The sequence below is a fragment of the Pavona decussata genome, unplaced genomic scaffold, assembly GCF_977016875.1.
Source record: "Pavona decussata unplaced genomic scaffold, jaPavDecu1.1 SCAFFOLD_468, whole genome shotgun sequence".
NCBI classification, from domain to species: Eukaryota; Metazoa; Cnidaria; class Anthozoa; order Scleractinia; family Agariciidae; genus Pavona; species Pavona decussata.
This window is the reverse complement of record NW_028145806.1, coordinates 1,934,028-1,959,219: the sequence shown is the minus strand read 5'-3', so window position 1 is coordinate 1,959,219 and position 25,192 is coordinate 1,934,028. Positions and strand designations below refer to the sequence as shown.

Here is a 25,192-nt window from a genome sequence, read left to right as displayed (position 1 = left end):
GCATTGCTTTCCTGCTCATTTAAGTTGTTTCTGCCGGCCATTTTGTCCAGTAGACAATGTAAAGAGCTTGCAGATGTCAAGCCGCTTTGTGGCATAACTTATTTCAGCATTTAGTAGAGCGACATTTAGCTGCATACAAGCTAAAAGACTGAAATTAAGCCCAGGGAGCACCGAAGCTATTTGCCTTCGATTGGCAGCCATAATAAAATTTGCATGTTAAGCACTAGCGCCAATTTGTGACGTCATCGTATCAGAAAATATCCTGATTCGACCGTCCACACGTATCCGAAATGTTATCGGATTCAAAAATTTCCACTCTGGAGAGCGGATTCAAAAATTTTCCGGATTTGCTTGCAAATTCGCCGGATGCGTGTGAACGATAGCCGTATCTGGAAAGAAAAGTTGTGGATTCAAAAATATCCGGATACGTGTGGACATCTATAGTCTTATTGTACAGAGTTAACTCTTCCAGTGTTAACCAGTCTTCCTCAAACTAACTCAAAAGGTAACTTGAAGTCCAACCCAAATCCAAATTTAAACTCAAACTTGAACATTCCTTACTCCCCTGCCTGGTAATTTGCAAGGAGTGGAGGGATGCGTACTGCTAGAAATCACTGATACATCAGGCCTAATTGGCATAAGAAAATTAATTATTAAATTAAATTCCCCGCAGGTTTGATTCAGTCTACAACCTGCAGTAATCGCTATCTCAAAAAAACCTCACTTAACCTTATTTCAACTAACGTTGTTGACTTGTTGTTGTTGTTGAATACTGCTGGGGTTTCCAATCAAAGACAATCGATGACTGGACAAGCAAATTACCAATCAATTAATATCAATTAATAAAATTAGTTAATTGATATTGATTGGTATTAAGTAATTGATGGCGAATCCATAGTCACAAAAAACTGTTCATCGATTGGGAAAACAAGTAGTTTTCTCAACTTGTTACATGTACGCATGATTTATTCACGTTTGTGCAATAACTTATCCTGCTTTTCTTGGCAAGCTTCTCATTTTCCAAGGTATAAATTCAATTGCTAGAGTTCTAATGTGAAGGTACCATGCATGCAACTAGTTTCCTTTTTTCTGTAAGGCCATCTCAACAAAATGTTTCGTTTCTCTTGTGATGGTGGGTCGGTCGGCCGGGCAAAAAAAAAAAAAGAGAGAGAGAGAGAATGAATGCTAGAAGGGGTCTGGGTTCTAGAGAAGACCGGGCTGCTAAGTTAGGAAGCCTGGCTACAAAGTTAACTCGAAAACGTGGTCTTTTCGTCCGTTATTTGTAGTGTATTTGTATCAATGTTAATTAAAGACAAGGACATCACATCATACCAATTGCTGTTAATAAAACAAGATTGTGTGCTTGTAAATCAAAGTATTTGCTTCTTTGACTATTGAATCTGGAATTTTTTTTTTTTTTTTTACTTTTCGAAAAAAATGGGTCAGTCGGGCAATGGGAAACGAAACATTTTATTGGGATGGCCTAAGAAGTCCGTAAAAAGAGAAAGAAGGAGGAAATCGGTCTTATTTTTGTGTTAACGTTCCAGAATTGAAATAAAATATGTTAAATGTCAATACAATGTACAAGCACAGATGATTACTCCTGTTGGGTTGAAGCCAGTCTGTGCAACCAATAATGGTATGGCAATTGTTCCAATTTAATATTGATATTGATATTGATATTGAAAATCAATGGCAATCAATAAAAGGTCACATAAATTGTCTTCATCGATGGGTTATCGATTATCAATATCAATCGATTACTTGATATTGATTGGTATGGATTGCCATCGATTGTCATTTATCATTGATTTCATCGATTGGATACTTTACTTCTAATAGTTTAGCAATACATACAAGCTTATATGGGAATGATTTCTGTACAGCCCCATCTTAACCATACATTAAAAATGCACAAGTCTGAATAGAGTTTGAGAATGTGTACATCATTTATTTAAGCCTAATGTGTGAAGTTGTGCAGAAATTAATTGGTGTGCAACAAATGCAGACTGCAGGCTTGCACACCTGCAGACTCAACATACTGGCCTTTTCCAATTCATTTTAAAAATAATATTGTGAAACTTCTGCCATTCCACATCATGCACTGTCCGCTTGGTACACTTTAAGGCTTGCCAACCCGCATACTTCCGGATTTTCGCGACTTTTGAATTTAACGAGAATTATGAGCTAGTGTGGTTGATTCCATGGAGTGTTGCTGATTCACCAGCTTGCGGCATTTAGTACGAGGTGATATAATCCCCTGTGGAGACATGTATAATGTTTACGAAATTTTATGAGCTAAAATCTCGCACAGGAATTTTTAAATTCAAACTAACCTTAGCGTGGCGACCACTTCAGCAACATGTCTACATAATTTTTCTTTGCTATTCTACCTCTGAACTTGGATATCTCGATAACCAATCAAAATATCGGAAAAGTCTTGTCTTGTGAATAACGCTGTGCAGCTATTTCGTTCCTGCTAGGCGTTCGATACCCGATAAATTCAATCCAGCAGGCCTCGTTCGTCGGCGAGTTTACCCGATCCAAATATTTTAGAATGTAAAAAAATCGCTTAAATTGTATTTCTGTCAGAAACTACCCGTGAAAGTGGCCAAGTATCCTTATCAAGCGTACCAAGCGGACAGAGCATGATGTGGAATGGCGGAGGTTACACAATATTATTTTTAAAATGAGTTGGAAAAGGCCAGTATAGTATGCTGAGTCTGCAAGTCTGCAAGTCTGCAGGTCTGCAAGTCTGCAATCTGCATTTGTCGCACACCGGAAATTAATCACGCCGCTTACGGTTTTCGAAGCATCCCTGTGAAGTTTTCTGTGGGTCTCTCTCCATGAACTTATGAAGGTTAACAAAATCTTCGTTTTTTTCTCAGTTCCTGAGGTATCTGCTATTTTTTCCAATAGACAGCACAAATCGTAAAAAGGCACCTGAGCTGCTACTTCAGCGTCAAGATCTCCGTCCATTTTACTGGTAACCAGCCGCCATCTTGTATGTTATGGCCGAGAGGACCTGAAACGAGAAAGGGCCCATCCCCACATTATCCCCACAGAACCCCACAGCCCCTATCCCGACTCCTCTAGGTCTTCCCCAGGGGACCTCGAGAGGAACAGTCATTGAAAAATGGCGGCTGATATTGTGTCTTGCACATTTCGTCTGAACTCGCCACGTTTATCATAAAATGAGGATATATCGATGTCCAGTTTAATAGGGAAAATTTAATCACAGCTCCGTTGTTTACGAATAGGAAGGCCTTATACACTGTACGTTTTGTGACGGCGTCTTGCACCTGTACTCCAGAGTGAAGTGGTCATTTGGGTCATCTGGGGAACTTATCTAACTTCGTGTCATGACCGGAACCAGCGGCATTTGTCATTGGGGACCTCTTCTAGCCTTGTCCATTATAATTACCTTATTCCTTTGTGGACTTTATTGCACATTACTATGGTTTCCGCCGTGGACTTCAGTTGGAAGTGCAATTCATTTAGCTGTATTTATATCTTGGTTGATTCTTATAATGAATTACTTTCTTAAATCAATCTGGCTTGGGCCCGGATATTTGCCACTCAGATGGAAGCAGGTAAGACTATATACAGTTGGGAGTTTGAGAGAACTGACAAGTACTGTCAGTTCTCCCAAACACATTTATTTGGTTTGCCTTATACATGTATTGTGCAGTTGCAGAAAATGTCCATACTCCCCCAAGGAAAGTTTTTGTTTTGTACCCCCCTCCCCAGGAAATTCCAGTCAAGCTTCATACTTTGGTTTCTAAGACCCCCTCCCCCTAGGAATTTCCAGTGACTCTCCATTTGGTGGATATGGATTTTTTCTGGAACTGCACATTGAAGCTAATGCACTTATCATTGGCTTTCCTAAGGGGTTGACCCCCGGGACACCCCCGGGACACCCCCGGGGATTTGTTTTAACGATCAAACAAAAACCTTCTAAATCCCCAGGGAATAGGGCATAAAATTCACGCCAAATCCCCCTCCCCAGTGGCTTAGGAGCCAGAATACCTTCATTTTTCGCTAGCATCCTAGAGACTCACAAGACAGTTGCCTGTCTTAGCTTTAAATATCTGCTGCTGATGCAAGCTAAGCCACAAATTAATGGAGGTAAATGTCAGCTCTAAGAACACAATAGCTGTTTTTCAGATAAAAAGCAACTCAGACAACAAGCTAGCGCAACAAGCTATAGCACTATAGCTCTCAAAAGCGAGCTTTGTAAAGACGAGGATCTGTTAGACACTCATATCCGTGATTACAAACTTCCTGCAATCTTCTAGCCTCCCACGCAGACGTCCTGAGGGGTTCGTCACGCGTTTCCTTCCCTACGCGTTTCCTTCTGTTCGTGGGGAAGGAAACGCGTGACGAACCCCTATGGACATCTGCGTGGGAGGCTAGCAATCTTTCTGCAGCGAGATACAATAGCATAAGCATAAATTCATGAGTTAAGAAATCCACGGATCCTGTATCTTCACAGATAACATTTATTTAGTGCTACCTGAAATCTTGCAGCCAATCCAAGCTGATAAGCCTTATCAAATAAATGCCACAGGGCTAGCATACACAATGGCATATCAAAAACTAATCCTTATGGCTCAGAATGATCAGTAAGAAACCCTCCATTCAGTATATAATTTTGAGAATTCCCCCTCATGATCAAGACAAACACCATGAAGCAGAGCAGCCGCATCATATTTTGATCTAGGGAAGAATCTCCTATACAAAAGGAAAATCGCTGAAAGACATACTTGTAAAAGCAAAACTGAAAAGGCTTTTATCAACACAACAGACACACAGTGGGAGTGACATGCAGGTCTGTCAACCCCATTTTAACATGCCATGTACCGCTGACCAATGATGACCAAATCCCGGGGGTGCATCCCTGGGGTCTGAAGCGTTCGTTTCCAAAACTAAACAATGTCCCCACCCTGCGGGCCCAAAATATTGTCAAAAATGTACAATTCGCCGCATGTTCCCAGGGGTTTCCCAGGGGTGTCCCAAGGGTCAACCCCCGGGAAAGCCAATGATAAGTGCATAATAGGGAATATATAATTGAGAAAGAATGGTAATATCAAAATCGTTCTTCACATTGACAGCGTGATATACACTGTATATACATTTGCACCTCATGTTCGTAATCAGAGGCAATGTCAATGTGACTTTAATGAGAAGTAAACATAGATATAGACCTGCTTCAGGGGTTTTCCATACCTAATACATTTAACTTAAATGTTGTATTATCAATGTGACAACATACCTCAATATGTTTCCATAAATATTAGTGTATTAAAAAAAATAACAGTTTTTCTTGAACACCACACAATAATTAAAGTCAGTTCAGTGGAAAACAGCAAGTGGCGATTTGACCTTGGAATCTAAATTCTCTAAATTGTCTCCAATTTGGCTAACCTCCCACACAGTTGTTTTTAGGAAAGTCGTATTGGGAGGCTATACTAATAATAATATTATTAAGCATGCACATAGACACCTAGCTATTGTGTCAGGAACATAGTTTCATATTTTCGTTGTGCTTTAAGGACTTAAAGTTCCCCAACAGGCTTACGACTTTGGCCAAAAAAGTGGACAAATTGTTACAAGTGATGCTTGAAATGATTTCATTTGACAACAAATCCGTTGGTCAAACGGAGCGTTTTTGGAGAAATTGTATCTAAAAGCCAAATCATCTTTTGCACCGTTTTATTAACAATTCAAATGTTAATTACTAAACTGCATTGTTTATTTATATAACAACAAATAATGCGGAGAGTTCAAGGAACATTTATGTTTTTGTTTTGTACCTGTAGGATAACAAAATGGCAGTAGATGTTCTTCAGTTGTGTGCTGTGTGTAAGGGATACAAAGCACCGAGAGCACATCACTGCAGCAAATGTGGACGGTAATGGACTAGTAATATAATACTGCATGTTATAAACTTAGTCCTCTCTGAACATCACTTACCAGTGAGAGATCCTTTCTGGCTTAAACTACTTTAATTTATTATTACTTTCTTGTGAACCTACCCTTGGTGATTTTTAATCCCAACATGCTTTTAGCTTAATTTTTGTATTTATTTATTTATTTATTTATTTATTCATTTATTTAATTATTTGCTTATGTGTTTATTTATTTTTTATTATTACTTTTTAACCCAGAGGAGTTCTCAGAAGATCGCTTAGCAGTGAGAGAGCTTTTCTTGCTGCACATCATTATTATCTTGTGACAGAAATAGGTATCATATAAATTAATTCTGTTTTCTTTACAGCTGTGTCATGAAAATGGATCACCATTGCCCATGGATTAATAACTGTGTTGGCCACCTGAACCACAGATCATTTACACTGTTTTTGTTTTTTGTTCCCATTGGATGTACCCACACCACCATCATTTTAATTTGCTGTTGTGTGCAGCAATTTTATTTGGTAAGTGTATATTTTGAAAATAAGTATAACTGTAGTTAAAGTAAACATCATGCCATTTTGTACGTGTTTCAAGTTACACATTACATATTATATTTATTTAATTATTTTGTTTCAAAAAGAGCAAAGCTGGTTTCTGATCTCCTTCATTCTTAAAAGCTGCCTGCAATGACAAAACCAATACCCTGCTGGTAGAATCAGAAGCCCTTGACAAGTTATCTAGTATTGATAAAAACATAATATACATACATACCGGTATATACATATGTAGCATATGTTTGTGGCCCCTGTCATTAAGCTAACACCGTAAAATTCCCAACAAAGTCCCAGGGCTTATATATTTCAAACAACTTTTTTGAGAGGCTTATGGTTGAAGGGGGCTCATATACGGAGGGCTTTAGCATTAAATAATGGGAGGAAGATTCGCATAATTCAAACTGAGATAGGTTTATAATTAGAGGGAAATTTTTCTCAGTGTGCAAATGATGATTTGCGGCATTAAATTGAAATTCATGATGATCTAATCCCTCTGAACATGCCAAATTTAAACACAACAGCAATAAACTTCATTGAAATGTTATTACAATACATTTTGTACCATAACATCATACCAGTTTATAGTTCATACTGTAGTTTATACAGGTACTATTGTTCATAAGGTAGCTCAAATTAAAGTTCAGTTCAGTTCATTATTTTATAAATAGAGAAGGTTTGATCATAATGGTATGTGTAATTTGCTTTGATTTATATATTTAATTTTATGGTCTTTTATATGGCCTTCCTGCAATTTATATGAATAAACTTCAAAGAGTCCAAAATGCTGCTGTCACTTGTCACTTACACTCCTTGCAGCGGGGGTGAATAGGTCTACGGATCGGCGGATTTGGTAGATATTTTAGCCCGGATTCTGGATTCAGAGCGAAATTTTAACGGATCTGCAGATCCTATGATCACAGCGGATCGTGGTTTTATCCAGTTTTGGGGCCCCAGATTTTGGATTTTGGTTGTTAGGAAGTTCATGTTTGCTCTTTTCTCTCGTATCTGCAAGATTTTGTTTCGATACAGACGTTTGATACATAAATATTTCATTGATAGTCATCCTCAATGCTAAAGCACAATATCATGCGAGGCAACTCCAACAACTGAAGTCGCTTTGTATTTCGCGTATCATCTAATGCGGCAAACAATTTGCGGATTCGGATTTAGTTGATTTTTTGAGCGGATCGACGGATTCAGCCATTAATTTTAGCATATCGGTGGATTTACATACCCCTATTTACCCCCCTCCTTGCATCTGTCATCTGCCCATCAAATACAGAATTGAATTCAAAATTGTGCTGCTAACATTCAAGTGCCTCCATGGACAGTTGCACTACAATATCTGGTCGATCATATTGCTATCGCTCCCCAGTCAAGATATAATCTTAGATCCAGGGATGCAACTCTGTTGGGACCAGCCAAAGCGTGGTGCCTACCTACGCTTGGTGACCGAGCCTTTCTGTCGGCTGCTCTAAAACTATGGAACAGTCTTCCGGCAGAGATCAGAAACATTCAGATCCTCACATCTTTTAAACAAGCTCTCAAAACATACTTTTTTAACCCTCTCACTCCCAAGAGTGCCATATGGCACAAGAAGTCATTGCGTGCCCAATATTGGGTCAATTTGCATCAAATTTGGACACCAAACAGATCTTGGAGAGATCTGCACAATAGAAGCATACAATCTTAGCCCCCTCCTACATAAGACATGATTAACCACCCCTCCATTTTTTTTTTAACTTTTTCCTCTTACACTTTTAAGACCAAGTCACCATTTGACAAGAAACTATGTGCTGAGATCTGCAAATTAAGCTATAGTTTAGGGGTATACCCAGTGTATACAAGAAGTGAGATGTATTTTAAGGTTTATATTGTCTTGTTTTAAACACTTTTCATTCTTTTCTGTTACTTCCTTTGTCTTAGCTGGAATGATTTATACAATGCCCCAGATAAAACCTTTTAATTGGTGTATTACAGTTGGTGTAGGGGTTCACAGTTGCCGTTTTACAAAAATACGACAACTCCCATGGGAGTGAAAGGGTTAAGATAGTTTTTAATTGCTTTACTTATACATTTTTATGATAGCTTTTTAAAGGATTTATTAATTTGATCTTGTTGCTGTTATGCGCATTTGAAAATATTTCTATTGTATATGCGCAATATAAGTTTTATATTTATTATTTATTATTTATTATTATTTGAGGGTAGTACTTGTGTATAAGCCCCAGGGGCTTATATTCAGAGGGGCTTACTATAGGAGTCTTTCTTTGTGTTTCGAATATGGGGGACTTATATTCAGAGATGCTTATATATGGAACTGCTAATTTTTGGAATTTTATGGTATTTTCTTATTTTCACCATTTTTTCATTTTTTTTTTAAATTTTTTAATTGTGAAAATTTTATATAATTTTGCAAAAGAAGTTAATGTACTAGTCAACAAAGAAATGTCAAACAAATTTTCCAAATTCTCATAACTTTAATTGGTGTCATGGAATAAAGCTATTCCAAAATATTTTTTTTGCACTTTTCCTCTAATAGTATACATTGTGTAGTTCCAGAAAATATCCATTCTCCCCCCACGAACGGTTTTTTGGTTTGCACCCCCTTACCCCCCAGGAAATTCCAGTTTAGCTTCATACTTTTCTTCTAAAAGTTTGGCTTTTAAGACCACCCTCCCCCTACGAATTTCCAATAACCTTCCGTGGAGGCAGTATGGATATTTTCTGGAACTACACATTATTACATTGTGGCTTAAACATTTGTTATCTGACGGTGGCTTTTTATTGCATTACTGTTAATAAATTTCATCCCACACAGATATCTGGGAGCCTTTATCAACGAGTTATATTCCAGAGGAATGCAGTTGTTCCATTCACTTTCTACCACCTAGTAACTGTACTCTTTTGTATTGGTTTATCAGTGGGTGTAACAATAGCTGTTGGCCTTCTTCTGTTTTACCAGGTACAGTTAATTGTGTCAATGAGGTTGTTTTAATAAAAACCTATGTGATAAATTCATACTACAGTTGAAGCTCTCGTAAACGACCACCTCGGGAATTGGAAAAAGTGGTTGTAACTAGCGCTGGTTGCTTACAAGAATGCACTCTGAAATTATGCAAAAAAAAGGTCAGCTCGTAACAACAGCTGTACATTCAGGGAATGAAATTTCATTTCCTAATATTTTTCGCAAGTTAAACTTTCAGCTAAAGCATTCAAACAGATTAATCTACTGTGCAAATTAATCTTTCAAAGGGCACAAAATGACTTTATAGGAGCACAAGACAACATAATTTTTAAGTATAATGTTTGCTTTTAAAATGCTCTTATTGGGTGCTGAGTATAGACTTGACTGACATGAACAGCAAGTGAAACCTCCTAGTATCTCGCTCAGTTTGAACCCCCACATCACCTACTTGTATCAGAGCCAGTTTCTGATACTATTATTTGAGAGTAATATGTTAGCTAAGTAATAATTATTTATTATTCAGGTGATAGCAATGACAACTCATGTGCACAAATAATGTGTGTTTCTTTTGCTTGGTGAAAAGCATCTAGTAACAAATTGTTTCATTGCTATCAGTTGGTCACAAGAGCAAAAGAATCGGCCTGCTATTCATAATCCATTGCACTTTCTCAGCAAATGATATTAAATTTTTTCATTTAAAAAAAATAAGAAATGTCTGCCAGCTCTGTTATTACATTAAAATACTTACTTGTAGTAGAAGTGATCAGTGAAAAGTTAAAGTAAAAAATGTGTAGTAAAGTGAAGTAAAATGTTCTAGCTGGCAAGATAATTTTATTATATAATCACCATGATTGTACCATGCATTTGCTGTTTTATAAAAACATTTAATGTTAGTCGAATAATTATGTCATGAAAGTCTTTTCATTACTTAATAACTTCAAAAATGAAATCTTGGCTTCATAACTATATTTTAGTTTTATGTGTTATGGTCTTTCAAGATGTTACCTGCACACCTAATTTTGATGTTTTCTGTCTCAGATTAAAGGAATAATGACAAACAAAACAGCAATTGAAGCTTGGATAGTTGAAAAGGTTTGTGTTTGATAGCCTTGCCATTATTTGTTTCAATGAACATCACTAATCGTTTTTTGTGCAGAACAGTTTTTAAATATTTACACAAAATTCATATATAAAGCATCCTATTTACAACAATGAAAACTAAATGACATTTGTGTGGCATTTCTACATTTATTTATATTCTTGTTAACTTCACTACAACAAAATATTGTTCTGACTTTTGGAAGAGTTTGAAGTTCTGCTGTAAATAATTTTAATTTCTATGTACACGGCCACATCAGCTCTATGAGCTGCTTTTCTTTTACAACCCACCTTTTGTCAGAATAAAATGCTACTGATTGTTTGATTGATTGATTGATTGGTCAATCAATCAATCAATCAATCAATCAATCAATCAATCAATCAATCAATCAATCAATCAATCAATCAATCGATTGACATATACTGTAATGTGAACTATACATTTGAAATATAAGTGAGAAAATTAATCTTTTTGACAGGAAAAAATCGTTAAATATATCTGATCCCATTATTGACATGTAAACAGACGTGTCATTGTTACAAGAAATAAACAAAAACACTTTTTCCAGTGTCACATTTCAAGTTTAGGAAGTTAGATGTTTGTCCTGTGATACAAGCTTGACCTTGTTTATATAAAACACAAGGCCATTTTTATACCAGAGATGCAGAAATTATAACTAGTGATTTCAATATGAAAGTGGGTGCTGGCGAAGGGGGATAAAGTTGTGGGGATTTAATTAAACAATAAATGGGTTTGGAAAAGGGGGTCGACTTTAAGGGTAGGGAGAGTAGGTTTCAGTTGAATGAGTTTTAAAAATCATGACTACAGCAAGCATTGGTTTTGAAAATGGGTCATGGCAGGTTTAGTGATTTGTATAACCCACATTGGGGAAGAAATGTTGAAAACGCTTCTTTTTTGTGGGATGGGGGTGTTGGTGAAGTGGACGGATCAGCCGCCTCAAATGGCACAGATTTTGAATTATTTGCCTCCACGAGCAAAGAACTCGAGTGGAAGTGCAACGAGTCGTTTGATTTCAGAGTGAAGCAATCATCTGATTTTACAGTTGCATAGTTCGCTTCTACGAGCGATCGACATGTTTTCAGTTCTTTTGCCTCAACGGACACACTTACGGACCGAAAGAGCATGACTCAACGGCCGAATTATCCTGCACAAACTCCACAGACTTTGAATGATTAGGCTCCACGGGCGAAGAACTCGTGTGAAAGTACAAAGAGTCCTTTGATTTCACAGTTGAGTAGTTCGCAGATTTTGAATTATTAGCCTCAACGGTATTTTTTCTATTTGCTGTCTTTATTTGCTTCTGTAATCATTCATCAAGGTCACGAACGGAAAGAGATCAATTTGTGTTTGGCTGCTTTTATAGATCCACCGCTTGAGAATTGAGATCACTTTCCACGGGAAAATTTTGCCACGATCTTACGCACAGACGGTTTCGAGGCGCAGTTGACTTCGCCATAAAACAAATAGTTAAGTATTTCTAAATATTTTTATTTGCTAGATGTCTTCATTTGCTTGTGAATATTCATCAAGGTCAAGAAACGGATCAATGATGAATCCCGAGGAAAGTGATATCTTTCCGTTCGTGACCTTGATGAATGATTACAAAAGCAAACGTCAACTGCACCTCGTAACCGAAAGCGTCTGACAGCGTGCGATTCTCAAGTCCAAAGTGAGGTGTGTATCCCGGATTATATGTCAGCCATGTGATTTGCGCATGACTGTCGTCTCAACCATCCCGGATAATGCTCTACTGCGCAAGCTTCGAGTCTTACATCCGACAAAATTTTGGATCTTTTCCCCTATTGACAAGAATAGTGTGCTGTCTCGCTAATGCTCGCCAGCAATAATTTTTATTGTAATCCATCTGGCACAAATTTGTCCGAACATCTTTTCTTAGTTTGTCTGGATTTGTATCTCATAGATTATGCATAGGTCTTTGACAGTGTGTTTTTGTACATGAAGATGCACCAAATCTGATAGTTCATGCAGATGCATATTAACCTATATCGTGTACTCATCTTTATACTAGACAGACTATGATACTAATAACCAGGTACACACTTCAGATGCTTGCCCAAGCTAATCCTGGTAAATTGTGCATCTCAGACTGTATAAAAATGCCGATACATGTATGTACATGTACCAGGCAGTTCCCATGTAAAAAGCTCATGATAGTTTGTCTTTGCCAAGTGGTATTTCTCATTTATTCTGATTACTACACCTGTATGTCTAATTATTCCCATTAATTTGGAAGATTTGTTGTTAAGTAATATATTAACTAACACTGCTAATTTAGAGACATGATATGCAGGGCCTTATAATTAAACTAATTAAAAGCGTGGTTGTGTTTTTCTTCCAACAGGCAGACAGACCACGTGAAGAAGGCAGAATTTTTACATACCCTTATGATCTTGGTTGGAAAGAAAATATTAAACAGGTCTCTGCAGTTATTTTTGATAGCTCCAATTGTTTTAGCTTGTGTATATTCCAGCTAAAAAGGAATTAAGGCTCTATAAGACATGAATTTACCCGTAAATTTAAATGAGCATCTCTTAACACAAGAAAGTGAAGCGCTCAATGACTTTTGTTGTATATCCAAGTCACAGCTTTAAGGTGGCTGGCACCGGTTCCCAGCACTTATACTTTGACAGATGAAACTTCCACTTTTGTCAAACAAAGCGCTTAAATAGTCATTGGTGAAAAAGTAATGGCCATTTTCTCAACATAATAGGTTGTCACAGCAACAGTATAACCAGTTAAAAACAACCCTAATTTTAGCTTTAAGTGATTACAGATATATAACTCAAGCATGAGCTTGGTGATTCCTATATTTTCATTATGGAACTTTGATCATCATGTTCAGATACAACTTTTTTCAAAGTTTAATTAAAATTATTTTAGGAAGGAGTTTAAAAAAAAAGTCATCTTAAATCTAGGAAAACTTTTAAGTTGACTCTGTGCCCCATAATGTGAATTGACTGGTGCCAGCCACCTAAAGTTAAGGCTTGCTTTAACTATTATCAGAAAAGCTTGAAGCCTAGGGCTGTTCAGACTGTAAATAATGATACTGTTGGTGATGGATGATAATGACGATGATGATAAATATAATAACAGGAACAAGAATTTATGAAAAAAATAGAGCTATTAATTTTGTTATGCTGAATGTGTATGTGTCTTGCCTTGAGGCAGATATAAATTCTGATAAATTAAGTTAATTTAATTGCAGGTCATATCTTTGAGGCATGATTACGTTGGAGATGGAATAGTCTGGCCTGTCCTTGAAGATTGTGATCAATACACATTGACAGTATGTGTATTACAATTTTCAAACTAAAAATAGATTCACTAAGGTTGACTTGGCTCACTTCACATCAACAAATTTCAGTTGCAGCAAACTTTACTGTGCCAAACACATTCTTATTTAAGTGTTCACTGGAACAAAAATCAAAGTCTGCATATAATAATAATATTATTGTTGTAGTTATAAATCACTGTGCACAGTCTTGCAGTGTCATCACACTATGATTTGCAAGGGCAATTTTTGGATCTTGTGTCTTATAGGGGGCCTCGATCGATGGTAACGGTCGGTATGTCGGTCGAGTCACGGTCAACTGACCGTCGAAATCTCGGTCGATTGTCGGTCGAGTAGCGGGCGAGTATCGATCGAGCATCGGCCGCTATATAGGCGATGTATCGACCGATCATTGGATCACTTTCGGTCAGGAGATCGACCGACAGTTGGTCGCGATAGCATCGGCAGTGTGTCGGCAATATATCGGTGAACCGTCGGTCAAGTATCGGTAAAGTATCGGTCGACACGAAAAAGGAACGAGGATTTTGCTTTGTTCTAAACCGGGACACTACAGTGTAATACGCTGGCATATTTTTGCGCGTTCTCTTGACCTAATATGGTAAAATGATGCAATAGTGCAAGAATAAAATGAGATAACGACAGACTATCGACCGACTATCGGTAGTTATTACATTGGCCATCAACTGATATGATGACCGATATAGCGGTGCGCTATGTACACGAATGTCGATCGAGATAAGGACGAAGTGTCGAAAAACATATTGATAGAATATTGACCGATATATCGGCAGATACTATCGGCCGGTAAGCGGTGAAATATCGATGAAGTATCGGTGATGTGTCGGTGAAGTGTCGGTGTATTGCTATCTATATCAGCTGACAGCCTCCTCGGTCGATATGACGACCGCCATAGCGGTACAACATCGACCGAGTCATCCCCAATTATCGACCGAGTAGCGACCGAGGCTCGACCCAGATAATAATTCGACCGTGAGTCGACCGACATATCGACCCTTACCATCGATCGAGGCCCCCTATAAGACACAAGATCCCAATATTTTACCTACCAAAAAGTGCTTACCAATAAATGAATTTACCTGAACTTAATAGGCCTAAAAATGACAGACAACTGAAAACAAAAAAAAAAAAAACAAAAACAAGAAGAAGAAAAAAGGGTGAAAGCAAACTTATACGCGTCCTAGGATTTCATACTGAAGCCTTCCCAAGTGTAAGGATAACATTTGTTGACAACTTTAGATTATTAACTGAAAACAAATTGTTTATTTAAGGTAACAGATACAATAGACTTGATTACTAACTGCTGTTGTGAAAATTGAGCCTACAGATCTATACATGGACATGAACAAATTAAAATATAGCAAAAAAGAATGTATACATCTTGATGTAAGAAGGAAAGTATTAAGAGTTCTGTGCCAACATAGGGTATACACTGATGTGACCCAAAAGTTAAACACTAGTAGAAGCATTAACACATGATTTACAGAAAGACAAAGCTCTTAAAACTGGTAGCTACATTTTGATAGTTCAGTAAAATTTATGGCACCTTGTAAAATTTTGTATTTCCACCAGAGGGAACAGTTACAGCAAAAAAAGTTGAAAAGAGAACGAAAAGTAAGTATAAATAACAAAGTGAGTTTGAATAACAACTGGGATCTTAGGTTTAAAGAAGTTAACAGAGTCAAGAGCCATAGGCATCTTGGCCTTAGTAACAACCACACCCATCTTTTGAAGGCCTGTGCAGAGGCAGATTACTGAGCCTGTGGCAAAAAGGCAAAGTATTGTTTGGTCTTTGTGTTTACACCCCTCATCTGTCCTTGGAAAAATATAGAGAAAGAGAGTTCCCCTAGTTCCTTGAGATGTCTAAGTAAAAGTTTAATTGTCTTAAAATTTCCATGGATTTCCCTTTCCCTTTATTTTTTTATTATTATAAATGACTCAAAACAGTAGTCAGAGCCACTGTATTTGGACAGGATTCACCATACCACAGCACAACGGTGGTCTCTTGTTGGCTCATCAGATATGTGGTACATGTAGCTTTCATAACCCTCTTTCTGTACACATGGTGAGTCTTCTTCAAGAACACCTTTGGGATCATTTGGGTGTGGATGGTCAGAATGAAAATACTTTCCATCTTGAAAATATTGGGAAACTAAAATTGTCTTTTTGTGTCTTAGATAAAACTGTGAAAAACTAATTGGCTCATTTTTCCTTTGAAAATTTACTTGATATCATCTCCTGGGTGATCAGTTGGAAACGATATTATTCATATATGATCAAGGTACTTAGATGTACTGCCCCTTTAACACCCAGGGTATTTGATAATAGGGAACTTCAGCACAAATATTTTTTGAGCCACGGATAGCAACCACAAATTTATTTTACCCTGTTTGAAGTTTTTTTTGCACCATTGCGTTTGTAACATCAAGCCACCATCATCAACAAGAGCTTTTCCTTTCCGTGGTAAGGAGCAAAACCATCCCAAAAAAGGAAACATTCCACTTCCAGTTGCCTTACGTGGCTCACAAACGTCTATGCTTAAGCTCCCTAATGTCAGATATTTGGTCCATTGAGGTCACCATTTTGGCGTCCAACATTTGCAGATATACACTCAACATTTGATTTTTGTGTGCTGCTAATCATTGGTTTCATTTTTCATTCTTGTTCAGGTTTGTTGCAGTATAGTTAAATCTTACAATGGGAACCTAATAGCTTGGAGAGAAGGTCTCTGGACATGTCTGTATACTCCATGGTCAGATGAGCCTCGCATGAAACTGCAGACAGGAGAAATTGTTTTAGTAACTCGGTGGAGGAAGTATGTTTCATTTTTTTTTGGTTTAAGGCAGTATTCCTTTCAAGGCTGCTGCCTAACGGGCGCCCGGTCGCCAGAGGCGCCCAAGGTAAGAGCATGGGCGACCAAATTTCGGTACAAGGAGCCCGCGCGGGCGCCTGACTTAACACACGGCATTAGACTTAACCTCCTTGTACATTATATTCCTTTAGCTGGAGTAGGACTTTAAACAGTGGAACTGTTGATATGGTTAGCGATGATGCGATTAGGCAGTATAAAATTTCCACAAGTAAACCGTAAATTATGTAAACCTAACGTGTTCAACTGTGAAGCTTTGTCGAAACGAACGAAGCCATCGTTTCCGAGTCCGGATGGCAGTTGAAGACTGGGTCTGAGATTTGACTTCCAAATATGGAATAGCAAAATTATGGGCTGTTTGTTGCCTATGTTGACATTCGTGCAGTTCATCGTTTGCTTGGGTTTTCGTCGATTTGATAACTTTTTTGTGGCGAGAATGGGAAGCTATCTTGCGTGCTATCGACTGGACGTGCTTGATGTTCGATTTCATGTACCAGTTTGCAACGTATCAGCATTTTCAAGAGACTTTAAAAAACAACACGCCAGAGAACGCAGTATGATATTTCATATTTGTAATGTGATGTCTTTACCTTGAATAAAGAAATTAAAGTAATGATCAACTTTGTGTTGGTTGTATTTCTGCCTTGCTGCACGTGCTTAGCGCCCTTTCCCGCTAAAATCGGCAAAGGTTCTGCTTTTCCCGCTAAAATCGGCAAAGGTTCTTCTTTTCTCGCTAAAATCGACAAAGGTTTCAGCAATTTGTCTAAAGCCCAGTGACTACAATGGAATTCTCGCAACAGGTAAGCAATGTTTATTTCTTACGACTCCGTATGTGAACATTTATATTAATATAGATAACGATTTGGAAACTGTCTCTTTCAAAACAATAAAATATATTTCCCGCTTTTAAAACACAACCGAAGATGCTGTGCCTTCATTTGACCTATATTCAATGCGGTTTTATTTAATCCGTAGTGACAACTTGACATTCTTGACCTTCTAAACGAAATAGCAGATCAGCTAGGTAGCTGTCTGTGATTGCCTCGCAAATTCATGCAAATTTTCTTTGACTAATGAAATTTGAACCGCGTTTGTTTTGAGATCAAAGATACTGTAAGCTTGATATTTCACTTATAATAAAAACGGCTTCTTTTCGCGTACAGTTTCTACAGCTTCGATACACTGATGTTGAGTTTGGTTCTGGAACATGCTCACAGAAAAGTGCAGAAAGTTTAAGACAGTAGCGCTTGAAATGTAACAAATATCATTTTCGTGACACGGCTATTTTTGTCGTGGAAGGAAATTTGATCGGGGCAGATTTTGATCACGTGCTAGGTAACCAGTTCTGACGGCTCAGATGGAGAATCTCTCTTTTCCATAACCAAACCAGGAATTTACCTTCAAGATGACCATGCAACGATGAATGTCTTGTTTATTCATTCTCATCTTAGTTGAACATTAATTATAAGGAAATTTGGCAAAGTTAAATTTTGTTGCGGGAAAATACTCGGTTATAAGACGCACCCCGAGTTTTGAGAAAATTTTTATCGAGCAAGCACAAATTTTCGTAAACAAAGGTGCGTCTTATAAGTGAATAAATACGGTACTTCGGTTATCAATTGTTTTCTTCTGATACTGACTTGTAATTGGGCTATATTTTTATTCGCTTACAAATACAAAATCTTTCGGGGTTTGGCCGCGGGAATCTTTATTCCTTTAGTGACAGATATAAGATATTTTAAAATGAAATGCCACTTGATATCTTTATAGTAACGCTACACTGTGTATAACTGGTCTAGCCTCATTGAGGCCAAGGTCCTCAATAAAATATAACAAGTTTTGAACAGTTCACAGAGTGGGCCGGTTTTCTTTATATTTCAGGTTGCTGACTTAAAAACTTTGAAAGAAGCCCTGATTAGCAATAACCAAGATTTGTGTTGCAAGTTAAGGGACAAATATTCGCGAAAATTAAACCTTAACCAGTCCTTCCCGAGATCTGATAAGCTAAAGCAAGACCAACTGGCACAGTCCCTTATTCCGTGTGATGCACCAACTGGCCTTATTGCTCATGAAGTCGCTGGGGATGGAAATTGCCTGTACCACGCCATTTCTCTGGCCCTTGTGGGTACAACAGAATACTCTACTTGTCTTCGTATTCTGACAGCCATTGAGCTGTTTGAAAATACTGCCTACTATGGAAACCATCCGCGATTCCGGGAAGCTCTTCAATGTGGGTGTCCCTTTGGAGAAGTCACCGTTTTCACGCTCGCACTGAAAGAAAATGGAATAGCAGAGTGGGAGCACAGTGGCAACCGTGAGTCTGCTATCCAGAGTGAGGCAATTGGGGGATGTCAGCTAGGTGAATGGTCGTCGCTGATGCACATCATGGCACTTTCCACAGTGATTTCCAGGCCTGTCTTTACAATCTATCCAAGTTGTGCAGAAGCTATTCGCCCCCTCTTACATGGCTTAGTGAAACCACGTATTAACAGGCCAGACGTGTTTTCCAATAATGATTGCTTTCATATTCTGTGGTCAAGGGATGGTGGATTAGACAGCCGCCCAAATGCTATTTATGTTCCTAACCACTTTGTCCCCCTTTTTAAAAAGGAATATGCCGATCATGCAGTCAAAACTGCTAAAGACTACCGCAAAGTTGCTGACCAGTCCACTAAAAAAGCATCCCCCCCGAAAAGGTCGTTTAGTTTGGAAGACTTTTGGTTTCCAACAGAATGTAAAAAGAAAAAGAGAAATGAAGCAGGCATAAACAATAAAAGAATGAAAATGGGGGATGATGGGAAGACAGAAAAGAAGACAGAGGACAAAATAAAGATGAAGGAAAAAATGCTGGTGGAGGAAGAATTAAAGATTCAGGATGACATGAAGATGGAAAAGGAATTGAAGATGCAGGATGAAACGAAGATGACAGATGAATTTAAGATGCAGGACGAAACAGATATGGAAGATGAGAGAAAAATGGAGGATGAGAGGAAAATGAAGGATGATCAGGGGAAGATGGATGCAAGAAAAATGGCTGCAGAAAAGAACATGGAGGGTGAAAGAAAGGTAAAGAGTGCAACGACGATGGATGATAAAAGGAAGATTGAGGTGAATAGGAAGATAGAAGAAGATGGAAAGGATGAATCGGATAGGACAAGGGAAAATCACGCTAATGCTATGGACAAACGTAAGGAATATGAACAAAAACGGACAAGGTCATTTCAGTGGAAGTGGCTTCAAGCCCATTCTTGGTTGCGTATAAACCTTGTAAGAAAAGGCACAATGCAGCCATTCATTACTAACACACCCTACCCAAATTCACAACCTGTTGGAACAGCAGTGAAATCAATGTACTGTGGTGTTTGCTCGAAGCACCCTTCTTTAGCATCAAAGGACAGTGAAATAGCTAAGAGAAGTGGGTCAAGCAACTTCAAAAACGAAACATTAAAAAAACATGAAACAAGCCAGAACCATAAAAAATGTATTGCTGCGGACAAAGCCATAAATGATCCGAAAAAAACTGAAATGTACAAGTGCTGTAAGCAGTTATACGAAAAAGAAGACGAAAAAATGGAGAAGAAATTTAAAACAGCCTTCTACATTTCAGCATTAGAACGGCCATTAGATGACTATGAAAGTCTCTGTGCGCTTCAAAAGTTAAATGGGGTGGAGCTGGGTGAAACTTACTTAACACGATCTGCATGTACTGAGTTCATTGAGCACATAAGCTCTGTTATGAAGGAGGATCTCGCAGACAAATTGAAGGAATGTAACTTTTTCTCCCTAATGATTGATGGAAGTACAGATCATGGTGTCATTGAGGAAGCCATTATGTATGTGCGCTACTTGGAAAAGTCAGTTGGAAGACCGGTCACTGCATATCTTGGAATCGTAGAACCTAAGGCTGGAACTGGAAGAGGTTATTTAGATGCGGTTGATTCCTGTTTCTAAAGAGTAACCAACATGAATTCAGTCACCTGGAAGGAGAAAATTACAGGCCTGGGAACTGATGGCTGTGCGGCAATGACAGGTGAGAAGAACGGAGTGGTTGGTTTATTGAGGCAAGAAAATAGAGAATTTATGGGATTCTGGTGCGGAGCACACAAGCTTGAATTGGCAGTTGTCAAGTGCCTAGAAAAATACCCAGATTTTGTGAAAGTACGTGATGTCCTTCGCAGTTTATACCAGGAATATCACTACAGCGCCAAGGCCCTCAGGGAATTAAGAGAGTTAGCTGAAGCACTAGATAACCAGATCTCTAAGCCTACTAATGTGTTTGGAGCTAGATGGTTGCCACATCTTCAAACCGCACTCCAGGTACTGTTTCGGGGATATAAAACTCTCATGATGCATTGCCAGAACACAAGAGAGATGCGTGTAGGATCAAGTGGTAGACAGGGGCGAGCATCATTTTCGGTCAAGTTCTTAACCTCATTCAGAGGGTTGCTCTTTACCAGTTTTCTGTGGGACATTGCGGAGGAAGCAGCTCATTTAAGTAAGGTTTTTCAAGCTGAGTTTCTTACAGTTACAACCGCAGCGGCAGCAGTTCGAAAATTTGAATTACAGTGTCTTAATATGAAGTCGTTAAATGGTCCAAGACTTGAGGCGTTTTTGAAAGAAGCAGGGGATGGCAGTGTGTTCAGAGAAATTAAGATCAAAAGGGAAGACAATGATATTGAACAATTTGAGAAGATCAGAAAGTCTGTTTTGGATGAAATTGGACAGAGCATGGGGGAGCGATTCCATTACCTCTTTAACGACCCAGTTGTAAAGGCTTCTTCAGTTTTAGATCCAGACACGTGGCCTACAGATCCTGAAGAGTTAGCGTCTTATGGTTGTGATCAGCTCTGTGTAATCGCTAACAGGTACCAAGAGCAGTTGCAAAAAGCTGGTTTTAAAGCTGAGTCTGTCAGTAGTGAGTGGCAGGGAGTTAAGAGCCTTGTGCGTCTAATGAAGCACAAGACAACACCTGACATTTACTCTGTGTTGTTTTCTAAACAAGAAGAATTTCCTAACTTCCTTTTGATTGCCGAGATTGTGTTCACCTGGCCTTTGTCCACCGCAGCTTGTGAGCGAGGTTTCAGCTCCATGAACCGCACTAAAACTATTCAGCGTTCAAGTCTTGCAACTAGGACACTGGACAACAACTTGCGTATCTCAGTTAAGTACCACAGCCTGAACAAATCAGAGAGAGTCAAGGCCTTCGCTCAATCTGGGCACCTTGCCAATGCAGTCAAGCATTGGCGAGAAAACAGTGTCAGAGCCCGACGAGAGAACTGGGTGGACAAACATCCAGAGGCTAGAACCTGGAGTTCTCTTAAGGGGAAAAACCAAAAGACTGATGAACATTGCTCAATGCTGTGATTTAATTGTAAACTACACTGTGAATTCAAAGGATCTGTTTTGGACCCAAAATTGGGAGTTTTTCCTTGAGTAAAATACAGTACTATTTGAGGGGCTAATTAAGCTCTTCTAAAATGGAGCTGTTTTGGACAACTCCGAGCTGTTTTGGAGAACTTATAAGACTTAAAAAAATGATCTTTTGAATTTACAATGTAGTTACATTGACATAAAATTCTTTTATAGCACAGAATCAGATAGGAAAATGTTATTCAATTTAAATGATTCCTCAAATGTTTAGCACTTCATTTAATGAGATCCATCCAGGCTAAGGTTTACATAAGGCACTTGATGTTCTGTTCTGTTTTTCCTGTTCATGTATAAAAAAGGCAAGGAGAGGATTGGTCTACTTTAGAAAGTTTTTGGAAGACTAGTTAAGTTGTCATGTGGAACACAACTGTTACTGAACAAATGTGAAAGTCAAGTAAATAATTCTGAGTTGAAATTACCTACTGTTATGTTATTCTTTTATTGTGAAAATTGTGAAAATTCCTTTTACACGCAAATTAAGCCCCTCAAATATTTTTCCGGCTCATGAATGTGTATAAGAAAGGTAAGAAGCAGTTTAATTGTTACATTTTAGAAAATTCTTTGAAGGCTCTTCTAGGTCACATTGAACACAACAGATGTGGAAGTTAATTGAATAAATTAATAAATGAAAGTAAATAATTCGGTTAATTCTTGTTTACGTGTTATTTATTAGGCCCGGCGAATTCTTATTAAAGTGTGCAAGAACCTCTATAACCTATGTAATGATCTTGGAAAAACAATACATGGATTTCAAACTGGGCTCCTAACAATGTGGCTCGGGCTCCTAACTTTAAACTTTAGGAGCCCGAAGGGCTCCCTAAAATTTTTCTTAGGCAGCAGCCTTGCCTTTCATTACAATTATTGCAACATATCACTGCCAGATAAATTATTATAATTATAACAACTGAAAATTGAAAATTAAATTTCCTCATCTTTCATAAATGTCACCAGGGTGTCAAAATCATTTTTGATCCCTGGAGGGTGGGAGGCAGGGTGGTATTTACTTAAGGAAGTATATTCTACTAGATTTCTTCAACTCAAGAATAAATATTACAGTTTAGTAAATTTTCTTTGAATTTTCCATGGTAGTGAAGTGCTCTTGTGCATAAGAATTTACAATGTAACGCAGTTCACAAGGGCTAGGTCAAAAACTGTGCTGAATGGGAATTGATTTTGGCTGTGAAATCCAACTTGTAAAATAAGATTAAGTGAAGCATGCATGATATGATCTGTGTAAACTTGAAAGGAATTAACCATGAAAACAAAAAGTAACATGGAACCATTGACAACTGTATGTTCTTAAAGCTAGTGTGTATACCAAACTAAAACTAAATTGGTAAAAATTGGATTTTACTTTGCATGATTTTTGACTGAGTCCTTCACCATTTACGTCACTAGGTAATCTAAAGTACTTTGTGTTCAATAAATCATGTAAATTTGTTATTTGGCAGGTATTGGCTTTATGGCGAAAAGTCACAATTAACCCCTGGTAAGTAATTAGGGAGATCATGGGCTTCAAGGTTTACTTCTATGGCTACTATATTACACAATTTCTTGTATTTGTTATTAAACTAGTATTGAGCGGGTTGCAAGGGTATATCATGGTCTTCAGACAGGTGCTAAATCGTACCATGCCTACTACTGTAACACAGGCTATTTTATGTGTGCTAAAACTGTTATAATTGAGTACTGAGTTTTCTGATATCCGTAGTAAGCAATCTTGATCTAAATATCATCACCCAGCAGAGCAATCAGTAACTGGAACAGTCTGACAGTCTGGGGAATGCTTCAGTACGAATTCTCGAAGATGTTACACTCTAAAAATGACATGCACCATTCTGAAGGAATTTGAAAGACATCCATATTAACGGAATTCTGATAAATGGATAGTGCCATTACTTTGACCTGAATTTCAATCATCACAAAAATAAACTGCTGTTGGTTTTATTGTGCACTGAAGTAATAATGTAAAGTCTACTTGTCTTCCATCAATTTTTACTCCTGGCTCTACATTCAAGACTTAATTCGTTTCCTTTTAACTATATTTGCGCACGCTTTTCATGCCTATGTTATTATAAGGACAAATCAAGGCGGAAATTTGTCATTAATTACTGGAAAAGCATTGAAGCTGTTGAAACTGGGGACACTAAGCTTCGTAGCGTAGCATCCGGTGGAGAAACCACTGCTCACAGGGTAATGAGTTGCTGCATGTACATTGTGGAACTTTTGTAACAAGCCAGCCTCTTACTGCATGTCCATGGCGGAATCAGGTGTTAGTTGTACAGTTAACTTTCTTTATTGCGGACACCCTCGGGACTGCGAGTTAGTGTCCTTAATAGCGAGAGTCCGTAATAACGGAAATTTATTTCAGTAAAACGTCTGTCTTTTATTTTTGCCGGGGATTTAGCTGCTGTTCGTATTATCGGGGTGTCCGTAAAAGCGCGGTGTCCGCAAGGCGATAGTTGGCTGTATATTGAAACTGCACCTTTGCTTTATTTTTAGAAGTTACAGAAGAAGCTCTTGTCAGAGAGAAAGGCTGGTTTCCTCGCCACTGTGCTGCGAAGTTAGAGGAGGAAGAATCTCTTGTGAAGAAGCATCTTTAATGTTTGAAACTGAATTGCGTTGATTCATACGTGATTCTCTGTTTTAATCTAGTCTTTGGTATAAAACGGTCAATACATAATTGCAGTTTCACGCGGAAGGTTTTGGATTGTTTCGAAGTCTTCTCGGTTTTGGTCTAAAAAAGGAGACGTTCCTAGGAAAGTTGTCAGTAGCTGAGGCTGATTCGTGTTACTTGGAGACTCCAAGATTGTTGGGAAGATTTCGCTCTATTTGCTTTTGATAAACAATTTTAAATGTACTGCTTTGGATCGGTAAGGGAATACTTTTAAAATTTATCTGACGCGAAGATTTGATTCACCCTCTTTTAGACAGAGACAGCGGAAAAATTGGTCGAATTAATCGTTGCTGCTTTGCTCTTGTTCAAGCAAAATTGCTACTTCAA

The 25,192-nt window shown here is 38.1% G+C and overlaps 3 protein-coding genes across 4 annotated transcripts in view; 2 read left to right on the top strand and 1 right to left on the bottom strand.

Annotated features, from left to right (window-relative positions):
• LOC146450419 (DNA ligase 4-like) overlaps positions 1-3,007 on the bottom strand; it is a 38,104-nt gene extending 35,097 nt beyond the window's left edge. The window contains exon 1 of the mRNA XM_085100502.1: positions 2,803-3,007. Within this exon, the coding sequence (XP_084956628.1) occupies positions 2,803-2,979 (177 nt within the window). The 5' untranslated portion in view covers positions 2,980-3,007. The remainder of the gene's footprint in view (positions 1-2,802) is intronic.
• A 112-nt stretch (positions 3,008-3,119) lies between these two features.
• LOC146450417 (palmitoyltransferase ZDHHC6-like) lies at positions 3,120-24,882 on the top strand. 2 transcript variants are annotated; one of them, XM_085100407.1, is made up of 11 exons: positions 3,120-3,593; positions 5,823-5,914; positions 6,281-6,437; positions 9,292-9,435; positions 10,477-10,530; positions 12,921-12,995; positions 13,785-13,865; positions 15,462-15,503; positions 16,559-16,704; positions 23,640-23,677; positions 24,691-24,882. In XM_085100407.1, exons 1-11 carry the CDS (start codon positions 3,363-3,365, stop codon positions 24,789-24,791), a joined length of 1,161 nt encoding a protein of 386 aa, XP_084956533.1. In that variant the 5' UTR covers positions 3,120-3,362; the 3' UTR covers positions 24,792-24,882. The 2 variants fall into 2 exon arrangements, with proteins under 2 accessions (XP_084956533.1, XP_084956532.1); XM_085100406.1 differs by lacking the exons at positions 23,640-23,677; positions 24,691-24,882 and adding an exon at positions 23,029-23,198 and having other exon boundaries at positions 3,225-3,593; positions 16,559-16,734.
• Positions 20,709-22,122, top strand: LOC146450418 (zinc finger protein 862-like). Its single transcript, XM_085100518.1, has one exon. It carries the CDS (start codon positions 20,722-20,724, stop codon positions 22,120-22,122), a length of 1,401 nt encoding a protein of 466 aa, XP_084956644.1. The 5' UTR covers positions 20,709-20,721.
• Positions 24,883-25,192: the final 310 nt, after the last annotated feature.

Coding starts and splice junctions, on each gene's coding strand:
- LOC146450417 (XM_085100407.1), top strand. CDS start 3,363: ATGACCGGAACCAGCGGCATTTGTCATTGGGGACCTCTTCTAGCCTTG. Junction 9,436..10,476: donor GCCTTCTTCTGTTTTACCAG/GTACAGTTAATT, acceptor TTTCTGTCTCAG/ATTAAAGGAATAATGACAAA. Junction 10,531..12,920: donor AAGCTTGGATAGTTGAAAAG/GTTTGTGTTTGA, acceptor TTCTTCCAACAG/GCAGACAGACCACGTGAAGA.
- LOC146450418 (XM_085100518.1), top strand. CDS start 20,722: ATGAATTCAGTCACCTGGAAGGAGAAAATTACAGGCCTGGGAACTGAT.